Source organism: Salvia splendens, chromosome 13 (assembly GCF_004379255.2).
Source record: "Salvia splendens isolate huo1 chromosome 13, SspV2, whole genome shotgun sequence".
NCBI classification, from domain to species: domain Eukaryota; kingdom Viridiplantae; phylum Streptophyta; class Magnoliopsida; order Lamiales; family Lamiaceae; genus Salvia; species Salvia splendens.
The window spans coordinates 5,596,978-5,615,260 of NC_056044.1; the positions used below are offsets into that span (position 1 = coordinate 5,596,978).

Here is an 18,283-nt window from a genome sequence, read left to right on the forward strand (position 1 = left end):
TATAAATAAAATTATTATTTGTGAATATATTATTGATTGATAAAAATAAATAATTATTCTCATAATGTGTATACTGATATTTACAAAAATGATGGAAATCTATCATGTAATTATAAGTTGTGACTCGTAGTCTCTGTCGAATAAAGACTAAAACAGAAATACACTATCCTCCTCCTTCCCCTGATAACCAATCAACGCCCCTTTCTTCCCTCTGCCTTAATTTTCTCTGCGTTTTCATATCTACCTCTCCTCTTCTTTTATTTTTCTATCGTTTTTGCCGTTGATTTTCGTCTCCTTTACCAGGTACTACTTGCTTCCCATCCCTTGCTCTCCAATTCTTTTAGGGCTTTTTCTATTTCTCTTGTTTTTAATCCTCCACCCCTTCTTGATTTGTGGGCCTTGCTTCCTCCTCTCTTCTTGTTATATCTAATTGCTTGCCTCGCCTGCTTGTTTAAGGAATTACCTGCGTTTTTCGTTTGTTGCGTCTCCATCCTATACTCGCATGCAATTTCAACCTTATTGTGTTATTCTCTCTGCAAAAGTTTCGGTCTTGCTAGTGTGTGTGTGTGTGCTGTCCAACAGATGCTTGTTATGGCTAATTCATCGCCCCTGCCTGTTGTACTTAATTGCTTATTAGTTATTCATCGTTTGGATAAATTATCTTATCTTCCAGTTTTGTCTATTTGGTTAACACCTCTCCCAATTCCTTTACTATTGTGCAAAATTTGGATGCCACTGTCACTCGATTCTCAACTGTATGTATAGAGTCTTTAGGAAATCATAAAAGTAATCAAGACAGTCATGGGATGGACAATACTAATTCTTTAATCATGATTTGGGTCTTCATCTTTTAAGAATTGGGAATTTAGTTATAATGCATTTTTAATTGTGGATTTTATTTCTTTTCAGGTGCTGTTTGGGTTGGAATGTAGTATGCGACCAATTTCTAGTTAAGTCAAGATATCAAATGCTCTTGTTGAGAGTTCTGTAAGCTTTTGAGTTGGGCAAAATGGCAGCTGATCAGCGGAAAAAGAAGCGGGTTAATGCTGCCAGTTTGGTTGGATGCACTTCTCGTGAAAAATATAGGGTAAACAGGAAAAAACTGCGTGTTCAACAGCATGATTTGAACATGAGACCCAACATCTATCTTGAGTGGGATGGCAGGAGAAAAAGTGTAGTTTCTAGGAAGGATCAGATTGGTTTCTCAAAAAGGCACTTGATTCCATTTATTGAACCTGGTTCTCGAGGCCGGAACATTCTGGCTGATGTCGTCCCCATTCCTACAGAGATATTTGAATTGGACGACCTTTCTGACGTTCTATCTAGTGAGGTAACATATAATTTTGATTCCCAAGAAAGTTCCATCTTCTAAACACAAATATCTTTCTGGGACTTATCTATCATTTGGAACTTACTGTAGGTATGGAACAGCAATTTATCCGACAATGAAAGAAGCTTTCTTTCACAATTTCTACCTAAAGAAGTCGAGCCTGATAAAACCGTTCAAGAATTGCTTTCTGGAGACAACTTCCATTTTGGAAATCCTTTTATGAAATGGCAAGTGTCATTTATGTCCTTTTTGGGTAGTATATTAGATTTAGTTGCACATTGCTTCAAAACCTTTCTGGTCTAATTCTTATGTTTTTAGTTTTTTTTTTAAATATTTTTTGTGAGTCTCATGGGAATGGCTCCTATTTACCATCACTTGGATCACTTTCATTGGCTGAAACCCCCTCTTCCTGCTTTCTTTTTCCTTTCTGATTGGGGGATGCTCGTGTTGATTCTTTCTTAGAAACTTGTTGAACTGTCTTCTCTTTTTTTGGAAACCAAATTGGATGGTGATCCTTTCAATAGAAATGATCTGTTTGAATACTCTAGTCTTCTGAAAAGATGTTAAAGTCTTTTTGATGTTTGAAGATACTTTGCTGTAAGCAGCTTATGCTGTGAACATTTTTCAATCTAGGTTCAGGTTATGGAAATGTATCCGAAACCATCGGAATCCCTTTGCATTTCTTCTCCATCCTTAGCATTTGAATAACTATCTTTCATAATTTTTTTTCTCTGTTTGGTCTTTTCTCCTCATTGCCATTGGTACTTCTGGGAACCCTTGTCTTCCTTTCCTTTCTCTGTTACCATTCATTTTATCTATGTTATCATATTGTGTTTCGAGCATGCTCTACTCTGTGTTCCTTATGTGGGAAACAAAATGTAATTGGCATGCTCTTTATTTCTCAATTATGACTGATAAATCCAATTTTAGTAAGTAGGGTGCCCATGGTCTAAGTTTGATGGTCTTTTGCACTTTGTTGCTGTAGGAGTGCTTCTATCTGTCTTGGGGAGCTTCATCCAGATAATGTTCTTCATAAGGAGCAGTCTCTCAAAGCTTCCAAGAAGACATACTATTCCTTTTTAGAAAACTATCATAACGAGTATGTATTCCTGGTTTATTATTCCACATATTGTTTTTAGCTCAATTATATCTTCATCCATTACCTTTTATGGAATTATGGGTCTGAGACTCTGAGTTGTGTTGTGACCATGTTATTGTGCTTCTTTTGCCAGTATGATTGAAAACATACAAATGTGGAAGGATAAGTGGTCAAGTTGCGAGGATCCTGAAGTGGATATTATGCAGAACATTTGGAGGTTATCCATTTTTTATGTTTTTTTGTACTTTACTAGTATATGAGATTATGAGTTCACAATTTTTCGCAATTGGATTTGTATATTTTTAAAGCTTTCTGTGGGTCCTTCCTTGGAATTGCATAAGATGATATATCTTGTTTCAGAATCCTTGCTAGCTGAATGGTTAACATTCTGGTTTCCTGGAAACTTTCAACATCATTGCTCTCTTTAGAGCAGAACTGTTCATATATATCCTGAACTAGTTGACTTGTTCATATCTAAGATTGGCAAAATACCGAGTTTTGTATCTCTTGCATGCCTCTTTCATGCAAACAAATAATGTTTTAAGGAGTTGCATGTTGTGTGACAGCTCTAGAAAGCATGTTGAGAAAACCATGCATGCGTCCAATGCTAGATTCTATAGTACTGAGGAGAACCATGTTGCTACACCTGACTCTTGCTCCTGGGAAAATTCTGAGATGGTTTATAGTAGTGAAAACCAGAAACAGGGAACAGTGCAAGGAGAATCTTATAGAAGGTAATGCCTTTTTTAATGCAATGTGATATCCATATTCATTAGAGTTATCTCCGTTAGCTTGAGGCATTGAATATGTGCACCCCCGACCTCCACCACTATTTTCAAGTCCATGTTAGTAATAATTTTGTCTTGTTTGCTGGAATGTGCAGAGGAGATTTCTTGAAAAAGATATCTGATAGTTCCTCCAGTGGGCTAAAAGTGGTGGGTGCGGCACATAGGAAAGGGGAGAATATACACCAATGGAATATCCAGCAAAATGATGGAGCCAAATACATGTCCTACATCAAGGTCGTGTGGCGTCACATACAGCTATATTTATTACTCCTTTGGGTCTTGCCAAAATAGCACTTTAACTATTCTGTACTGATTCCATGGAGGGCTATTTTTTTGCCTCTTATCAAAGTCAGCTATTTTCGTATGAAATGTTTTTCCCCTGACATTTCTTCATGACTTAGTCACAGTATATGATTTTTCTATAGTGCTGTGCCTTTATGTTTTACTATTATATTTATGGTTTAGTTGGTTTTGACTGCCTCTGATCCTATAGGTCAGCAAGGAACAGCATGAACGTGTTAAAAGTAGCATCAAGTGTGCTGGAAATAGCATTCAGCCCAAGTCTCTGAATAATGTCTTAGGTAGCTTTGATGCTCTAAATGTGCAACCATTTGCAAGATTTGAGGAAGAAGAGCGTAAGAAGCTGCATGAATATTGGTTAGTTCATTCATTTACTTTATTTTAATTTTTAAAGTTGAAACTAGGTAGCTGTTTGAGATCCCGGACTCACATTAAAATGTGAACATCTCAGGGTTAAATTGGTGACTAGAGATATCCCCGTTGGTTTTGCTAGCTGGAGAAAAAGGCAATTTCAGAGACAAGAACTAACACAGACCCTGGGTGTAGAAATAGGGCAAAAGGTGGAACTTCAAGAGGTTTGATGCCTTTTGCTATGGTTCTAATGCATTGTAGTTTTATTCGAATTTTGGCTGTGTACTTGGACTTGAAAGAAATTGATGCAATTGTTTACTTGTCACATTTCTCCAGAATAATCTGGATGACGAGAAAGATGTCTCTAGCAATGATGTGATGGAGCTCTCGGATGGTGAAGGGGAAGTTCCAGCCTCCGACACAGTTGAGGTTTATAAGCAGTCCTTTTATAGCTATTTTAATCTAGATAGTGTGATTTTTGAGTTTCTTTAAAAACCATTTCATCGACACTATGTTTTTCCCCTTCATATTCATGAAATGAGACACTAGCATAATTATAATCCACTTTCTGGATTTTTATACTGGCTGGCAGGAGATGGAAAAAGAGCAAAGTGATGACTCACTCCAGGAACAGAATGATAATGAAGAATCAGTTAATGAAATGGATACAGAAATAGAGGTTGATCTCGCTGCTCCTTTCTATTTCTGGATCGGCTTTTTTTGACTCTATATGTGACAGAGTTCTAAAGTTGAATTTTCTAATTTCATTTGATTTGATTGACAGGATAAAAAAGAAACTAGAAATGACTGCATATTTGAGAAGCGTTCTAGTGATAATATAGAAATGAATGAGGACGATGAGGAACCCAACCATGTCTTCCTTCAGGATCACAGAGAGTCGCTTAATAATAGCCCTAGGAGCACAATGATAACTTCATCCAGCCCTGGTTTTCTCCAGGATCAGCATCAGCAGCAAATCAGTTCACTCGATAGTAATCAACATACCAATTCAAAGGAGATGGAATCTAATGGTGATAGTGGAAGTGCAAAAATTGACCCTCAAATTGTTTCTGGTTACTCGCGAGATATGAATCATGTGGAGGTTTCACTTAGCCAAGGGGTGTCTCTTGCATCCTCTAGTGATATTTGGCCAGTTAGTGATGTTCATGGCTCTTACTACCAATCTACTGCGTTAAATCCTGGATATGCACCCACTCATGAGTTACCGGTTGGGCATCCACAACTTATCCAGCAGGGGCAAGTAGTGCAAATGCTTAATGTTCAAACAAACCGGTCAGACAAAGATGCTAGGAAGGACATGTTGCATAGGCCAACTGACGATATGTCTTTCTTCAATCCATATGCTAACCAAGACCGAAGTGAATTGCTTCATTCTCTGTTGAAGGCGCAGAGTAATTTTCCATACCATCATCAAGCACAAAAACATTCTGGACTTGATTTTCAGCCTGGAAGCAATCTCGTGATGGAGACAGCTCATTTTCCTGGACATTTTAGGGAGCATGTTCATCCACCGGTTCCTCCAACAGATATGAGGCAAAAGAGACTGAATGATCCATTCGTGCATCAGAACATTCAGGAGAGTATTTATTCTGGAAATCGGTTTACTAGTGTTCCTAGGCAGGAGACATTGGCAGTTAATGCTCATGATTGGGCGAGTGTCAATAGTGTACGCATGCCAATTGCTCATCATCTGAACAGTGGAGAGTTGGGTCAGAGCTGGTATACAGGTGAGAATGGAAACAGGGACGGATGGCATGCGCTTGAGCCTGTTAATGGGTTTAATAATGGAAGTAGCTCCGATCAGACACTTTTCAGTGTCCTATCCGAATGCAATGGGCTACCACGAGCCAGTTACGATGCTGCTACAGCAGCAGGGCCCACTGAACGATTGATACAGGCTGGAACATACAGTGGTATAGGAGGTATACACGCGTCGAGCAGCAGCAGCAGCAGTTTCTTACCAGTGTCTACGAATCCACTGAACTACTTGAGTGGGCACGAAGGGTCAGGCGGTATTAAGATGAACAACCTGGGATGGATGGGATTGCCGACGACACAGCAGAGTTCAGGAATGCAGGAGTCGATCGGGAAACCATTCCTGAGGTCGTGGAATCAATAGAGGAGTGAATTGTAGCAAATTTTTGAGATGGAATTTTGAGTTGGGTGTAAATAGATAGAGACGAATGGGGTATTGGTTATGCCATGTATATTAAGTAGGGAGGAGAGGGGAGGGGAGAGGATACATTACTACATAGTTTGATTTTGATGGGATATGTAATGTATTGTGGTTTTGGGGTTGGTGAAGGCGCCAAATCTCATGTGCTATTTATAATAAGATTCAAAGTGTTGTGAGCTTTTTTGTCTCAATGTGTAGGTTGGTTAGTTATGCTGTTTTAGAAATTGCAAACTGTCGTCTGCGATAAAAAATTACAGTATTTTTGTCATACCTTTCCTTTTCATCATAACTGCTAAACAATAATCATACAATTCAAATTCAATTATCTTGAAACTTAGATGCAAAGCAATGCCATTATCTTGAACCACAGCTTTATCTTATTCCAATTCACGTGGGTATAAACTTGGTTCTTAAATAATAGCACAAGCCCTTTGTCAATTAATTGGAGCCATTTATAATTTTGCATAGCTAGATAAAATAATAAATTTTATCATAAAGGTAATAATAATTTTTTGAAAAAACCAGCTGCATTGATTAATTGGACATTCATATTTTTGGTAGAGGAAGAGGAAGAGGAAGAATCTGATAGAATTCCGTTGTGGCAAGGAAAGGAAAAGATGCCGACGATGGAGAAGATTACCTTGGGCACCAACAGAGAAGTGATCCGGCTGGAGCGCGAAGCTGTTATTCCAATCCTCAAGCCCAGGCTCACCGTCCACTTAGCCAATCTCATTGGTACAATCTCTGCCTCTTCCCTTTCAATTTTCATACCTTCAATCCAATTCCTGATGTTAATTGCATTGTACCAATTTGTTAGAAAATGATTTTATTATGGCAAACTCTTTTTCCTCCTACCTGAGATACAATTTCGTATTTACTCATTTGGGACATTTGTTGATCATAACCTTAACTTTAGAAGAAAACTGCTTCTGTTTATTAAATGCAGAAAAAAGTGGTCTTTAGCATTTGTGTGCCTTTAACTGTTGGATGTTTCCCATCCTGCAGAACAAAGCTCCGATCGTGCAGAGTTCTTGAAACTCTGCAAGAGAGTGGAATACACAATCCGGGCATGGTACATGTTGCAGTTTGAGGACCTCATGGTGATTTCCTTGTCCTTCCACTCATCTTCTCTTTAGTCTATATTCCTTGAGTTGTTATGTATAATTAACACCTTACTGATTCAATATGAATATGGCTGCAGCAACTCTACTCCCTTTTCGATCCTGTCTATGGAACGCAAAAGTTGGAGCAGCAGAACTTGTCTTCCGAAGAAATCGACACACTTGAACAGAATTTCTTGAGATACTTGTTTCAGGTAAGCTTATGCTTCTCCTACTCACAGTTGATATTGGATTTCACTTGTGAACTTATAGAAACACTGAAATTCTCAATTAGATTCACTTTCGACTATAAAGTTTTTTTAACCCCCTATCTACCTTTTAGGTCTATCTTTAATTCCCTTTTGTTTCTTGTTAATGCATATTTCTTTGCTCTTTTTTTAATCTTATTCTGCAGATTATGGAGAAAAGCAATTTTAAGATAGCCACTGATGAAGAGATTGATGTGGCACGTTCTGGGCAATATCTCCTTAATCTTCCAATCACAGTTGATGAGTCTAAGGTGTAGTGTAATGCATGCGTTGAATCGTAATATAGCATGCTTTCTGATATGCATTCATCTGTTTAAAGAACTATTGTTGCTGAATGTAGCTTGACAACAAGGTTTTGAAGAAGTTCTTTGAAACACATCCTCACGAAAATCTCCCAGATTTTGCAGATAAGGTATCTGTCGCTTCTCTCCGGTATGGTTTTATTGCATATTTCTTACATGCTTGATGTAAGAGAAAACAACCCATTGATTTTTGTATAACATGTCCTAGCTTATTTATCTCTAATTACTGTGTAACTCCAATAATAATATAAATATAGACTCTTAACCCTCAATTTGACACTCTTAAGAGATATTGTCTGTGCACCTGTACCTAACCAAAATTAAATTTGCTACTGTATTTTAGAGTAACTGCAAAAATGCTTACTTTTGTTTAGGATGAAGGCAAACATGGATATTGTCCGTGCCCCATGCCCAACTAAATTTTTATTTTGATTTACTATTTTAGAGTAACTGCAATAATGCTTGATTTTGTTTAGGATGATGATATTTGTGTACTTCATATGAGAGTTTATACGAAGTTGAAAAGCTTTCTAATTAGTTGAGACAGTTGGATTTTTTGCAAGTAAACAAGATGTGGGTTACTAAATGAGCAGGATGTAAGTAAGCAGTTAATATTTCTGCTCTATCACTTGTAAATTGTGATGTATACACCCTCCATAATTTGGTGATATTATGAGTCTCCTTCATAGGTTATAAATACTCGCTTCTTTACTAGCCTATATATCATAATAGTCCATTGCGATGTTTGATACAACATAAGTTGCATTACTAGTATTATTTTAATTTTTTTTGCTGCATCATTATATTTTGTTGGATTCCATTATTCTACTTGTGTTTCTTTGCTCTTCAGTATGTAATCTTCAGGCGTGGGATTGGCATTGACAAGACAACTGATTATTTTGTCATGGAAAAAGTTGACGCAATAATTGCACGTCTGTGGGGGTGGATAATGAGAAAGACCAGGTGAGTGAAATTCAGTGTTGCAAACACTTGTTTGAGCCAAAGATTCGAGATAACTAAGTTTCCATGCGAAGTTTGATTTGCTTAAAGATCAGCTGTCATCTCCTGGCTTCACTTTCCCCTTGTTCTGCTCATAAAGTTCATTTAGTCCTTCATTTCAAGCACGCACATGCTGAATTTTAATCTCTCTTGTCTTCTCTGCTTCCAGATTAGAGAAGGTTTTTTCAAGGAGGACTAGTTCAAGGCAGAAGAAGGATCCTAAAAAAGACGATGAATTCATTTCCCAAACTGAAGATCATGAATTATACGTCGAACGCATTAGACTTGAAAATATGGAGCTCAGGTTTCATAGTGATGTTATAAATGGTTCATTTTTTGTTGCTTGAATTGAATATTACATTCTTTAGTTTGAAGATCCTCACAATAAGTTTTATGCTCTGACTTTGTATGTTGTGAGAATTGTGAACCTACCTGAGGCTAAGCTAGCTGTGATGCTAAAAAAGCCAAGTCGGGCACATTATATGCTTTCAAGATGTTTAACTGAAGATGCTGAGTAATGCTAACTTGCCAATGGCTTTTATGCTAAGCTAGCTGTGATGCTAAAAAAGCCAAGTCGGGCACATTATATGCTTTCAAGATGTTTAACTGAAGATGCTGAGTAATGCTAACTTGCCAATGGCTTTTATTGTTTCTTGTTTCAGTTTAAAAAATCTGCTGAGACAAAATACAATTCAAGAACCTACTTTCGATAGGATCATAGTTGTGTACAGGTATCCAATTGACATCTTGTTATTGAGTAATAGTTACATGTCTGCAACATTGTTTCTCTGTTACTCTTGTATTTCTATACATTGCTCTATGTATAAGGTCCAACAGCTTTAAGTTGTACTTTCTTAGTACTTTTTGTTTCCACATTAATTGCCTTGATTCTTTTTCTTTACTACTGAACTCTACTTTAGTGATTCCCTTCTTCTAGTCTAGGATTTACTAAATTACTTTCACTTGAGAAATTATTTATGAATTGATGTTGAAAGTCGAAAACTTAGCAGATATATATTGACTGAGAAAACTTAAACCACAATTTCTTTGAGCTCATTAAGTGCCTTTTCCACCCTTGTTTTATACTGTTAGTCAGGGATTTTGGTTCTTGTTTTGATCAAATTCAAAAGGTTAACATAGAATGCTATGCAGGCGAGCGAGTTCAAAAACCAAAGCAGAACGAGGCATATATGTGAAACATTTCAAAAACATTCCTATGGCTGATATGGAAATTGTCCTAGTTGGTTTTCTTGATCCTCTACCCCCTGTTCATTTTAACCTAGATGCTGGAGTTTTCCGCTAAGTTTGATTTGTTTTGCTGATGAGAGCTTATTAGATAGTTTAATGTTCTTTGTAATACAGCCAGAGAAAAAGAATCCAAGTTTAACTCCAATGGACTGGGTCAAATTTCTTGTATCTGCAGTTGTTGGGCTGGTTGGTCAACTTCTTCCATAATCATCTTTAGTCGCATTTCAAAGCCACTTCTTCTTTTTTTTAAAAAATTTTAAATAACATATCTATGGTTTGATTCTTGCAGGTTGCTGTCGTAGGATCTGTTGAAATGCCTAAAGCTGACCTCTGGGTCATGTTTGCTATTCTTTCCACAGTGCTTGGTTACTGTGCTAAGATTTACTTCACGTTAAGCATTTCCAACCTTGGAATTATTTCTTTTAATGCATATATAATTTAGTGTTAATATTGAAAAGCTGAAATCACAAGTTCCACAGTCATTGTCATTCAGAAAAAACCTAAAGTTAGCCTTAGCATTGGTAATGATTGTGTGCATATCAGAACTTCTGCTCCTTGCACCAGAGAGGTAGGCGTATTTCATATGAACTGAACCAGATAATTAAACTGAAACGATTAGCAAAGACAAGATAAGTTATTCCCCCTTGATAGTTTGTAAAACATGTAAGAATTGATTTTTCTCAACAGGCAATCCATTTAATAAGTCTATCAAGAGAACCCTTCACCAAAAAAACATTATTTATAACTAAATACATTAACCATGTAGTATGAATTAATCATGCACAATCAGCCCCTCCAAAAAATTGTGCTCAATCAGTGATCTGTAAATTGAGTTTGTTAATGTGCATCAACCAGAACCCAAGATTATCCCTGCCTTCAAAAGCAGTTTGATTCCTACTACTCTTTTGACGAGATTAGGCCATCCCATGTCTTTTGTTCTGTATCCTCTGTGAGCAGGCTTGTCACAATCTCTTATCCCATCCATGTTTCCATTGTGGATTCTTTCTTCATATTTGAGCTGATTTAACTTTTTTGTAGTTGGCTGAAGTTTTGTTCACTTTCCAGGTTTCAACAGAATATGGCTACATATCAGAATCTAATCACACAATCGATGTATGACAAACAATTGGATAGTGGACGGGGCACTCTTCTTCACTTGTGTGATGATGTAATTCAACAAGAGGTAAGTAAGACTAGCGTACAGTTTGTTTCCGAGCTTGAGCCAATAATTGTTGGATGGCTCATTTTCTTTCCCTAGAGGACATGACTTTCCTCTACCTGTACTTGGAAGTAATCAAAGCAACAACATTTTTGCCATGCCTCTGGAATTTATGGCTATTACATTGAGCATGGAATGTGGTCATGAGTTTAAACTTGATAGAATTCGTGTTAACTGAATACTGCCAATATGCTATCAAAACAGAAACTGGCATGGAATGTGGTCATGACTTTATCTGCTTCCAGTTGTCTAAATTATCACACATGTGCAGGTAAAGGAGGTCATTATTTGTTTTTTCATATTGATGGAACAAGGGAAAGCTACTCTTGAGGTACACAGATCTGGATTTAGAATGCTTTGCATGATAGGTTAGGTTGATCCCGAGTTTTGCGCCTCTAGTTGTACGATTTCTGATATGCAGTCTGCTGTTCTTAAATAGGACCTTGACCATCAGTGTGAAGAATTAATAACCGATGAATTTGGTGAACGCTGCAATTTTGATGTTGACGATGCAGTCCACAAACTGGAAAAACTAGGCATAGTTTGTCAGGTGAGTTTTTAAAATTCTTGTGTGAAGTTAGGGATACAAGAATAAAATGTTTAACGTGCGAGATACAAATTGTGTGATTGTTGAGGTGACTTGAGTCGTGGTTATAATGGTAATTGATATAGGATACAATTGGACGGTACTACTGTGTTGGTCTGAAGCGTGCTAATGAGATCATAGGCACGACAACGGAAGAACTTGTCCTAAAGGCTAAACAGAGTCGGGCCCCTGCCTCTACCTCTTCTTGATTTATTTCACTAAACAACTGTAAGCTCATGATTTTGTTAAGCTGTTGGTGTAGTTATTTCTAATTTCTCCAGTAGTTCACCATTTCCATTTTATTTTTTCTTGTATATAAGACGTGGTATGTGTTGTATGTAATCATGGATGGCTTCATGGCAATGCCAATGTAGTTAGTGTATGTGTGTTTGGTGAAGAATGAGCTCTATTTTTTCTGAATAGAACTGACCTTACTTTTTCTTGTTTAGCTCAATTAAGAAATATCATGTCAATGGACAGTCATCAAAATTCTTTAACTAGCAATTATTATCTGTCTAATTCCATTTTTCCTTAAATTGAAGTCAAATAATAAACTATGGGAGGAAATTTTACTAATCCAATTCAGCAGGTAGACTGGTAGGGTATTTGGAATGTGCAGAGAATGTCCAACTCAATCTCACTATGATATTAACAATATATAGAAGTTTGGTTTACAAAGAACATTAATTGATTGGCAGAGTTATGAAATAAAAAATTAAAAAATCATCCAACTGTTCTTTATACAATTATCAAACAGCTGGATATATTCTTCACTTCTATTTTTCTCGAAACACACTGAAAATGTCACAACGCAACCTTCTTATTTTGAAGCCATAAAAAGCTGGCTTCCCAAGGTCACAACTGGGGTTCCTTCCCCCATGATCGTCGTCAAGCTCATTTCTTTCTCAAGAATCCGATCCAGCTCGGTCACCACGTAGCTCATAAGAGAACGCCTCTCACTTGAAGGATTCACACACTGCACAATCAGCTGCATGAACTCTTCCATTCCTTCTGTTGTAAAGCTATTACCCAATCTCTGATCAATGATGGTAGATATGCTGCCACTTTCCTGAAGATTCTGCAGCTGCAAACATAATAAGTTTTATTTTACAACCACACATATTTGAATTTTCATGAAATTGGCATGGCTTTAGGATGTGAGCTAGTGTAAGTGATGCAGTATAGCACCAGAGCACTTTGTGTCTCGAATTATATGTTATTTTGCCAAGTATACGAACAGTTAATGATTTCTACAATATCACCATGATACCGTTATCAGATCAAGGAAAAGAAAAGCACAACAGTTACTAGTGTAACGTGCTTCTTGGTATACATGGCAGGAAGTATAATGATTTATATTGGCAGAGGTAAAACGTTCCACGTTGTAGAGAATCTGATTATGGTAATTTGTGCAAGATGCGAATTTACCCATTCAACCAAATTCTGATTGACGTCTGAAGATAGCAATTCTTTTGCTTCCTGCCCGCTCACTAACTCCAAAAGGAACACCCCAAAACTGTAAACATCGCTTTTGTCAGAAAATCGCCGGAATTCACTGGCCCTGCATCAGCACATGACAATACAATTAATAATTACTCCATTAAATAACTGTAATACAAGCAAGTATATTACTCTGGGGCAAGAAAAACATCCTCAACTGCCACTTGAGCAGATGTGCCTGCAGAATCAAATCTTCCGAGAAAATTGCGTAAACCAGCATCTGCTACTTTTGCTATGAAATTCTCGTCCACAAGAACATTTGCTGTTTTGAAATCCTTGTGTATCAACCTAGGACTTAGAGAGTGAAGGTGAGCCAAACCTGTGCATATAAAGTGAGGATAAGCACACATATATACGCTATATTTCAAGAACGCTCACTTTGAAGCTTTGTGAAACCTTACACATGTTTTTCTTAGGCCATGTTTTGTATATCATTCTTTTTCAGCACAAGATTAGATGGATTAATACCAGAAAGCAAAAAGTACTCGCTGATTATTATTTCAGCAGAAAACAAGATGAATTAATACCAGGAAAGCCAAAAAATGCTCACTGGTTTTGCAGAAGATCACCTTTAGCTGCCCCAAGAGCTATTTGAAGCCTGTGCTTGAATTCAAGTTTTTCCTGTGAAACCTGACCAGCGCCTGAGATATGACATGGAGTTAAGTTAGATGCTCTAATGCATAATAGAATAGTAAAGAAGGAAGGGGGTAGAGTCGCAAATTAATGGAAGTGAATACTTAAGAGATTAATAAAAACTGGGGTTTGAGGGAAGACAAAGAAAAGGAAATGAACAGGAATATTTGAAAGCGCAGAGGATATAATCAGATGCAGAGGTGCCAGTCAAGGTTAAACAAATGCATGAAATTTGTTGCAAAACAGCATTCTGTTAAAAATTTTACTTTAGGACTGATGCGTCAAATTCACTAAAGGCACGCGCAACAAGAAACACACAAGAGAATGAATGGAGGAAAAATAATTACCATACAAGTGAATAGACACACTTCCATTGGGTATGTACTCATAGACAAGAATCTGTACATCATTTTCCTGGCAATAACCTAAAAGAGTGACCAGATTTCGATGTTGAATAGATGAAAGATATCGGACCTGATAAGAAATAAACTCTAAACTCAGTCGCAGCGTGTGATTTGCTATCAACGAATGCCCTTCAGCAATCCATCAATGTAACAGAAATGCAAATTGGTTTCAAACATATAGAGCCAAAAAGTGCAGTAATCCTAATCAATTTCTTCAAGACCTCTTTAACAATGTCGGAACGAGCACAGTACACATATTCATGTCATTAAATCCATCAGAGGTGAAAAAGCAACTACAGGGTAAAATGGCACATGCTAGTAAAAAGCAATGTAGTGATAATAAGGAACATTTAACTTCCCATAGGCATCTGACAAGTATGCATATCAATATCAAGTAGGTGAGAAAGTGAGATACCTCCTCAATAAATTCATGGGTAGGAGGCGCGGGTCGCTTCTTAATGGCTACAAGTATCCCATCATGAAGCAAGCCTTTGTAGACTTCCCCAAATTTCCCTTGTCCTATCAAACTCTTGTCACTAAAATTCTTTGTAGCAGCTGACAATTCGTCCATCGCAAACCTCCTAGCATCTCGCACAGAAAACTCAATTCCAACAGCTCTCCCAACTGCTTAATTCAATTCAATTCAATTTAACAATGGTGTTAAACGGTGTTGGCAGTTAACAAGATAACAGAGAGAAAATGAAGTTACCTTGAACAGAGGGATCAGAAGAAGCAGTATCAGACGTTCTTGAAGCATTCCTAGGTCGGAAAATGCAATACCAAATGGTAAACACGAATATCACCACCAATGCCACGCCTCCTGCAGCAGCACCACCTATAATTGCTGCAAGAGTCGTTGACATTTGGTCTGGGATCCAATTGAGCTAGGGTTCCAATACAAACAGAGGATTATCATACATCGAAGCTGAAATTCAGAAGGATTTCAAATTGTAGGAAATTATACGGTGCCAGCACATGCTCTGCAGAATTGGATGACAGAAGATGTGAAATTATGAGAGGATAAGCAGCAAATAAGTAATGGAAAAAAGCAAGATTGGAAAAAAAGCGAAGGAGGGAGATGAGGAGATATGAATAGGGATTGAAAAGCAGAGAATGTGTGAGGTGGATAGGAAATGGTTAGCATATATACAAGGGGAAAAGCGAGGATTGCACAGCTAGTAATCAATCCAGCAACACTAATACTAATAGAAAGGCAGAGAGAGAGATAATGCCGACAGAAAGGAAGCTGCCGCCGACAATAAGCTCCACTCCACCAATCCCTCTACACCAATTTTGTATATTTATTACATCCACCCACCATTAAAACAGAGGGAGAAGCTGCTTTGCTGGGAATCAATGGCAGAATCTACTGAGTAAATAACACAGAGAGATGAAATCAGGTTGAAACGTCTTTGTTTAATTTAAATAATCAATTAATTTAATCTACAAATACAAAATACATTAGGCTATTGGCATTGCACGTGACTCGCTTATAATTAAATAAATATGAGTATATTTGAGTTTTGATCAATATCTAACTCTCCTTAAAAATCGAACTAGAGACCAAATTAGTGACATCCATTTTCTTAATCTTGAATTAATTTAATATTTTATTCAATAAATATTTTTTTATTTTTTTAAAATTTTTTTAGAATTTTTGTTATAATTTTTTTAAATTTTTTTTTTGTTATTCAATAAAAACTTTTCTGGAGTAAATAATGAACTATATTCACTACATAATGAACGTATGTTATGAAGTAATTTTTCGCATTCATTACATACCGAATTTACTTCAATTGAAAGATAATTATGTCATAACACATTATGAAGTAATAATCTAATGAAATGAAGTAATAAACTAATGGAATGAAGTAATAGCATGAATAAAGTAATAAACTAACGAAATGAAGTAATAAACTAATGGAATGAAGTAATAAGTTTATTACTACTACTTGATGTTTAACACTGTTAACATTGTATTTCAATAAATGTCATATTTACTTCATTACTAATGTTCATTTGGTTCATTATTTATTGAATATAGTTCATTGCTACCGCTTAACGTTTAACACTAAAATTTGTTGTATCATTAATGTATTTCAATAACATGTCAAAATTATTTCATAACATACTCCATTTAGTTCATTATTTAGTGAATATAGTTCATTATTTACTCCGGCAAGTTTTTATTGAATTTAAAAAATCTAATTTTTTAAAAAAATATAACAAAATTAATTTTTTATAAAAATAAAAATTAAAATAAAAAGTTTTTATTGAATAAAATATTAAATTAATTGTAAATTAATCCTACCCATAAAATTAAGAAAATGGATAGCCCTAATTTGGTCTCTAGTTCGGTCTTTAAGACGGAGTTGTGGATAATGGGAGTCGGAGTATATTATAAACAAAGATTTGAGTGAGGTCAATCAATAATTGTAGTCCAGCTAAGTTGACATTGCTCCAACACCAAATCTTTTATTAACGCCTCTACTCATAGGATTCTTTATTGTACAACACAACTAGCCTACCACCAACTATTTTTAATCAAACCAATTGCCTATTCTTAAAACAGTCATTTGCTTGCATATGAATGCATGTATAAATTGAGTATATATATAAATAAGGTATAAATTGAGTATATATATAAATAAGGTATGTATCGAGTATGTACTACCATTGGAGTAACGACATTCACAACAGTGGCGGGTGGTCTCGACACCAAACATAAGTCACTTACCTAAATAATAGCTGACGGAGCCAAGATACATTTAATTGCATATCATTTTTATTTATGTATTTTTCATTTTTCAATTAATTATTTTAGAATTTTAATGAATTTTATATTTTAATTAAGTTGAAATAATTAATTTTAATATAGGGTTCAGAGATGATGAATTGTGAATAATATTTTTTAAATAAAGTTGAAGCTGGGCTTCTTCTGTTCTGGGCCGCGCTCGTCACTAAATAAGCTTATCATTTAGGCCCTACTTTTATTTTATTTTTAATTGCAAATAAAATGGAGATGTTGCTGTCTCTCATATTCCTCATTCTCCCTATTTTTTTCCACTTCAATAATCTTACTAATTAACTTTACAAATTGTAACACACAATTAATAAAGTAGGATAAAAATAAAAGAAAAAAAATTAGAATATTACTATTAATGAAGATAAAGATATCACATTAAAAAAAACTTATCCACAATAAAAATGACTAATTTTTATGGATGAAACAAGGTCATTGGTTGTGGATGAATGAAAAAAGTTTGTTGATGAGTAGGTGATTACTAAATCTCCTCCATTTTATTCCTTTCCCTTTTAGGTGATGAAGGAATATACAGGTCAGTAGGGCTGCAATGCAATAATAAATTACTACTTTTAAAAATTAAATATAAATAAAGTAGAGATAGAAGTCAAATAGTGATGATTGTGAGCAAAATATGTTAAGATGTGTTTGTTTCCCCTTTGGGTTTCATGTGGGCATGAATGGTGGTGGCCATCTCCATCTCCAGATAATCTGAAAGCCACTAAACATTATACTTCCCCAGAGGCACCTAATAATTCCTGAAATGCAATGTTTTGAATATGCAAAATGAACCAACTATATTATTGAAGGGGGTTTCTTTTTTTAGATTTCTCTAGTGAGTTCAAAGCATTAATTTAATCTTTAGTTGATGTGCTATGATGAATCGGCGAATTTTCGATGATGATGAATGCTCGTAAAAATAAATTACGACACAGAGAATTTTACGTGGTTCGATTTACTGAGGTAAATCTACGTCCACGGGGAGAAATGGGGGCAGGTTTGTATTGCTTGATCTGCGAATTACAGCTTACAACACAGACTTGCTATATGATTATTTCTCTAGAGAGATTCTAACCCCTTCTATCAGATCTAAGTTCTATTTATATAATGAATTCAGATCATGGCTTGCATCACCACCCTAAGTCGTGGATGTCG

General features: G+C 36.1%; 3 protein-coding genes across 4 annotated transcripts; 2 read left to right on the top strand and 1 right to left on the bottom strand.

The window, feature by feature from the left end:
• The first annotated feature begins 149 nt into the window (after window positions 1–149).
• LOC121762201 lies at window positions 150–6,256 on the top strand. 2 transcript variants are annotated; one of them, XM_042158010.1, is made up of 12 exons: window positions 150–303; window positions 910–1,330; window positions 1,421–1,557; window positions 2,316–2,429; window positions 2,563–2,646; window positions 2,996–3,163; window positions 3,313–3,451; window positions 3,711–3,874; window positions 3,969–4,092; window positions 4,205–4,297; window positions 4,461–4,547; window positions 4,653–6,256. In XM_042158010.1, the coding sequence occupies exons 2-12, from the start codon at window positions 1,010–1,012 to the stop codon at window positions 6,006–6,008; spliced, it is 2,787 nt and encodes a 928-aa protein (XP_042013944.1). In that variant the 5' UTR covers window positions 150–303; window positions 910–1,009; the 3' UTR covers window positions 6,009–6,256. The 2 variants fall into 2 exon arrangements, with proteins under 2 accessions (XP_042013944.1, XP_042013945.1); XM_042158011.1 differs by having other exon boundaries at window positions 3,969–4,077.
• Window positions 6,257–6,567: 311 nt separating this feature from the next.
• On the top strand, window positions 6,568–12,292 carry LOC121761045. The gene is made up of 15 exons (XM_042156633.1): window positions 6,568–6,800; window positions 7,071–7,165; window positions 7,267–7,380; window positions 7,581–7,685; window positions 7,775–7,846; window positions 8,587–8,699; window positions 8,905–9,039; window positions 9,398–9,466; window positions 9,888–9,975; window positions 10,098–10,169; window positions 10,273–10,373; window positions 11,049–11,166; window positions 11,474–11,533; window positions 11,642–11,752; window positions 11,875–12,292. Exons 1-15 carry the CDS (start codon window positions 6,683–6,685, stop codon window positions 11,995–11,997), a joined length of 1,494 nt encoding a protein of 497 aa, XP_042012567.1. The 5' UTR covers window positions 6,568–6,682; the 3' UTR covers window positions 11,998–12,292.
• Window positions 12,293–12,402: 110 nt separating this feature from the next.
• Window positions 12,403–15,727, bottom strand: LOC121761025 (probable serine/threonine-protein kinase PBL3). Its single transcript, XM_042156607.1, has 8 exons — window positions 15,644–15,727; window positions 15,035–15,305; window positions 14,741–14,949; window positions 14,269–14,395; window positions 13,858–13,929; window positions 13,421–13,607; window positions 13,217–13,349; window positions 12,403–12,872 (listed from the first exon to the last, which is right to left on the bottom strand). Exons 2-8 carry the CDS (start codon window positions 15,186–15,188, stop codon window positions 12,609–12,611), a joined length of 1,146 nt encoding a protein of 381 aa, XP_042012541.1. The 5' UTR covers window positions 15,189–15,305; window positions 15,644–15,727; the 3' UTR covers window positions 12,403–12,608.
• Window positions 15,728–18,283: the final 2,556 nt, after the last annotated feature.

Excerpts from the sequence above, each read along its gene's own strand:
- LOC121762201 (XM_042158010.1), top strand. The coding sequence starts at position 1,010 with ATGGCAGCTGATCAGCGGAAAAAGAAGCGGGTTAATGCTGCCAGTTTG. Across the intron at positions 3,164-3,312 it reads CAAGGAGAATCTTATAGAAG|AGGAGATTTCTTGAAAAAGA; the intron begins GTAATGCCTTTT and ends TGGAATGTGCAG. Across the intron at positions 4,093-4,204 it reads AAAAGGTGGAACTTCAAGAG|AATAATCTGGATGACGAGAA; the intron begins GTTTGATGCCTT and ends ACATTTCTCCAG.
- LOC121761045 (XM_042156633.1), top strand. The coding sequence starts at position 6,683 with ATGCCGACGATGGAGAAGATTACCTTGGGCACCAACAGAGAAGTGATC. Across the intron at positions 7,686-7,774 it reads TCACAGTTGATGAGTCTAAG|CTTGACAACAAGGTTTTGAA; the intron begins GTGTAGTGTAAT and ends TGCTGAATGTAG. Across the intron at positions 10,374-11,048 it reads TGTGCTAAGATTTACTTCAC|GTTTCAACAGAATATGGCTA; the intron begins GTTAAGCATTTC and ends TTCACTTTCCAG.
- LOC121761025 (XM_042156607.1), bottom strand. The coding sequence starts at position 15,188 with ATGTCAACGACTCTTGCAGCAATTATAGGTGGTGCTGCTGCAGGAGGC. Across the intron at positions 13,608-13,857 it reads AGCTCTTGGGGCAGCTAAAG|GTTTGGCTCACCTTCACTCT; the intron begins GTGATCTTCTGC and ends TTATATGCACAG. Across the intron at positions 12,873-13,216 it reads ATCAGAATTTGGTTGAATGG|CTGCAGAATCTTCAGGAAAG; the intron begins GTAAATTCGCAT and ends TTATGTTTGCAG.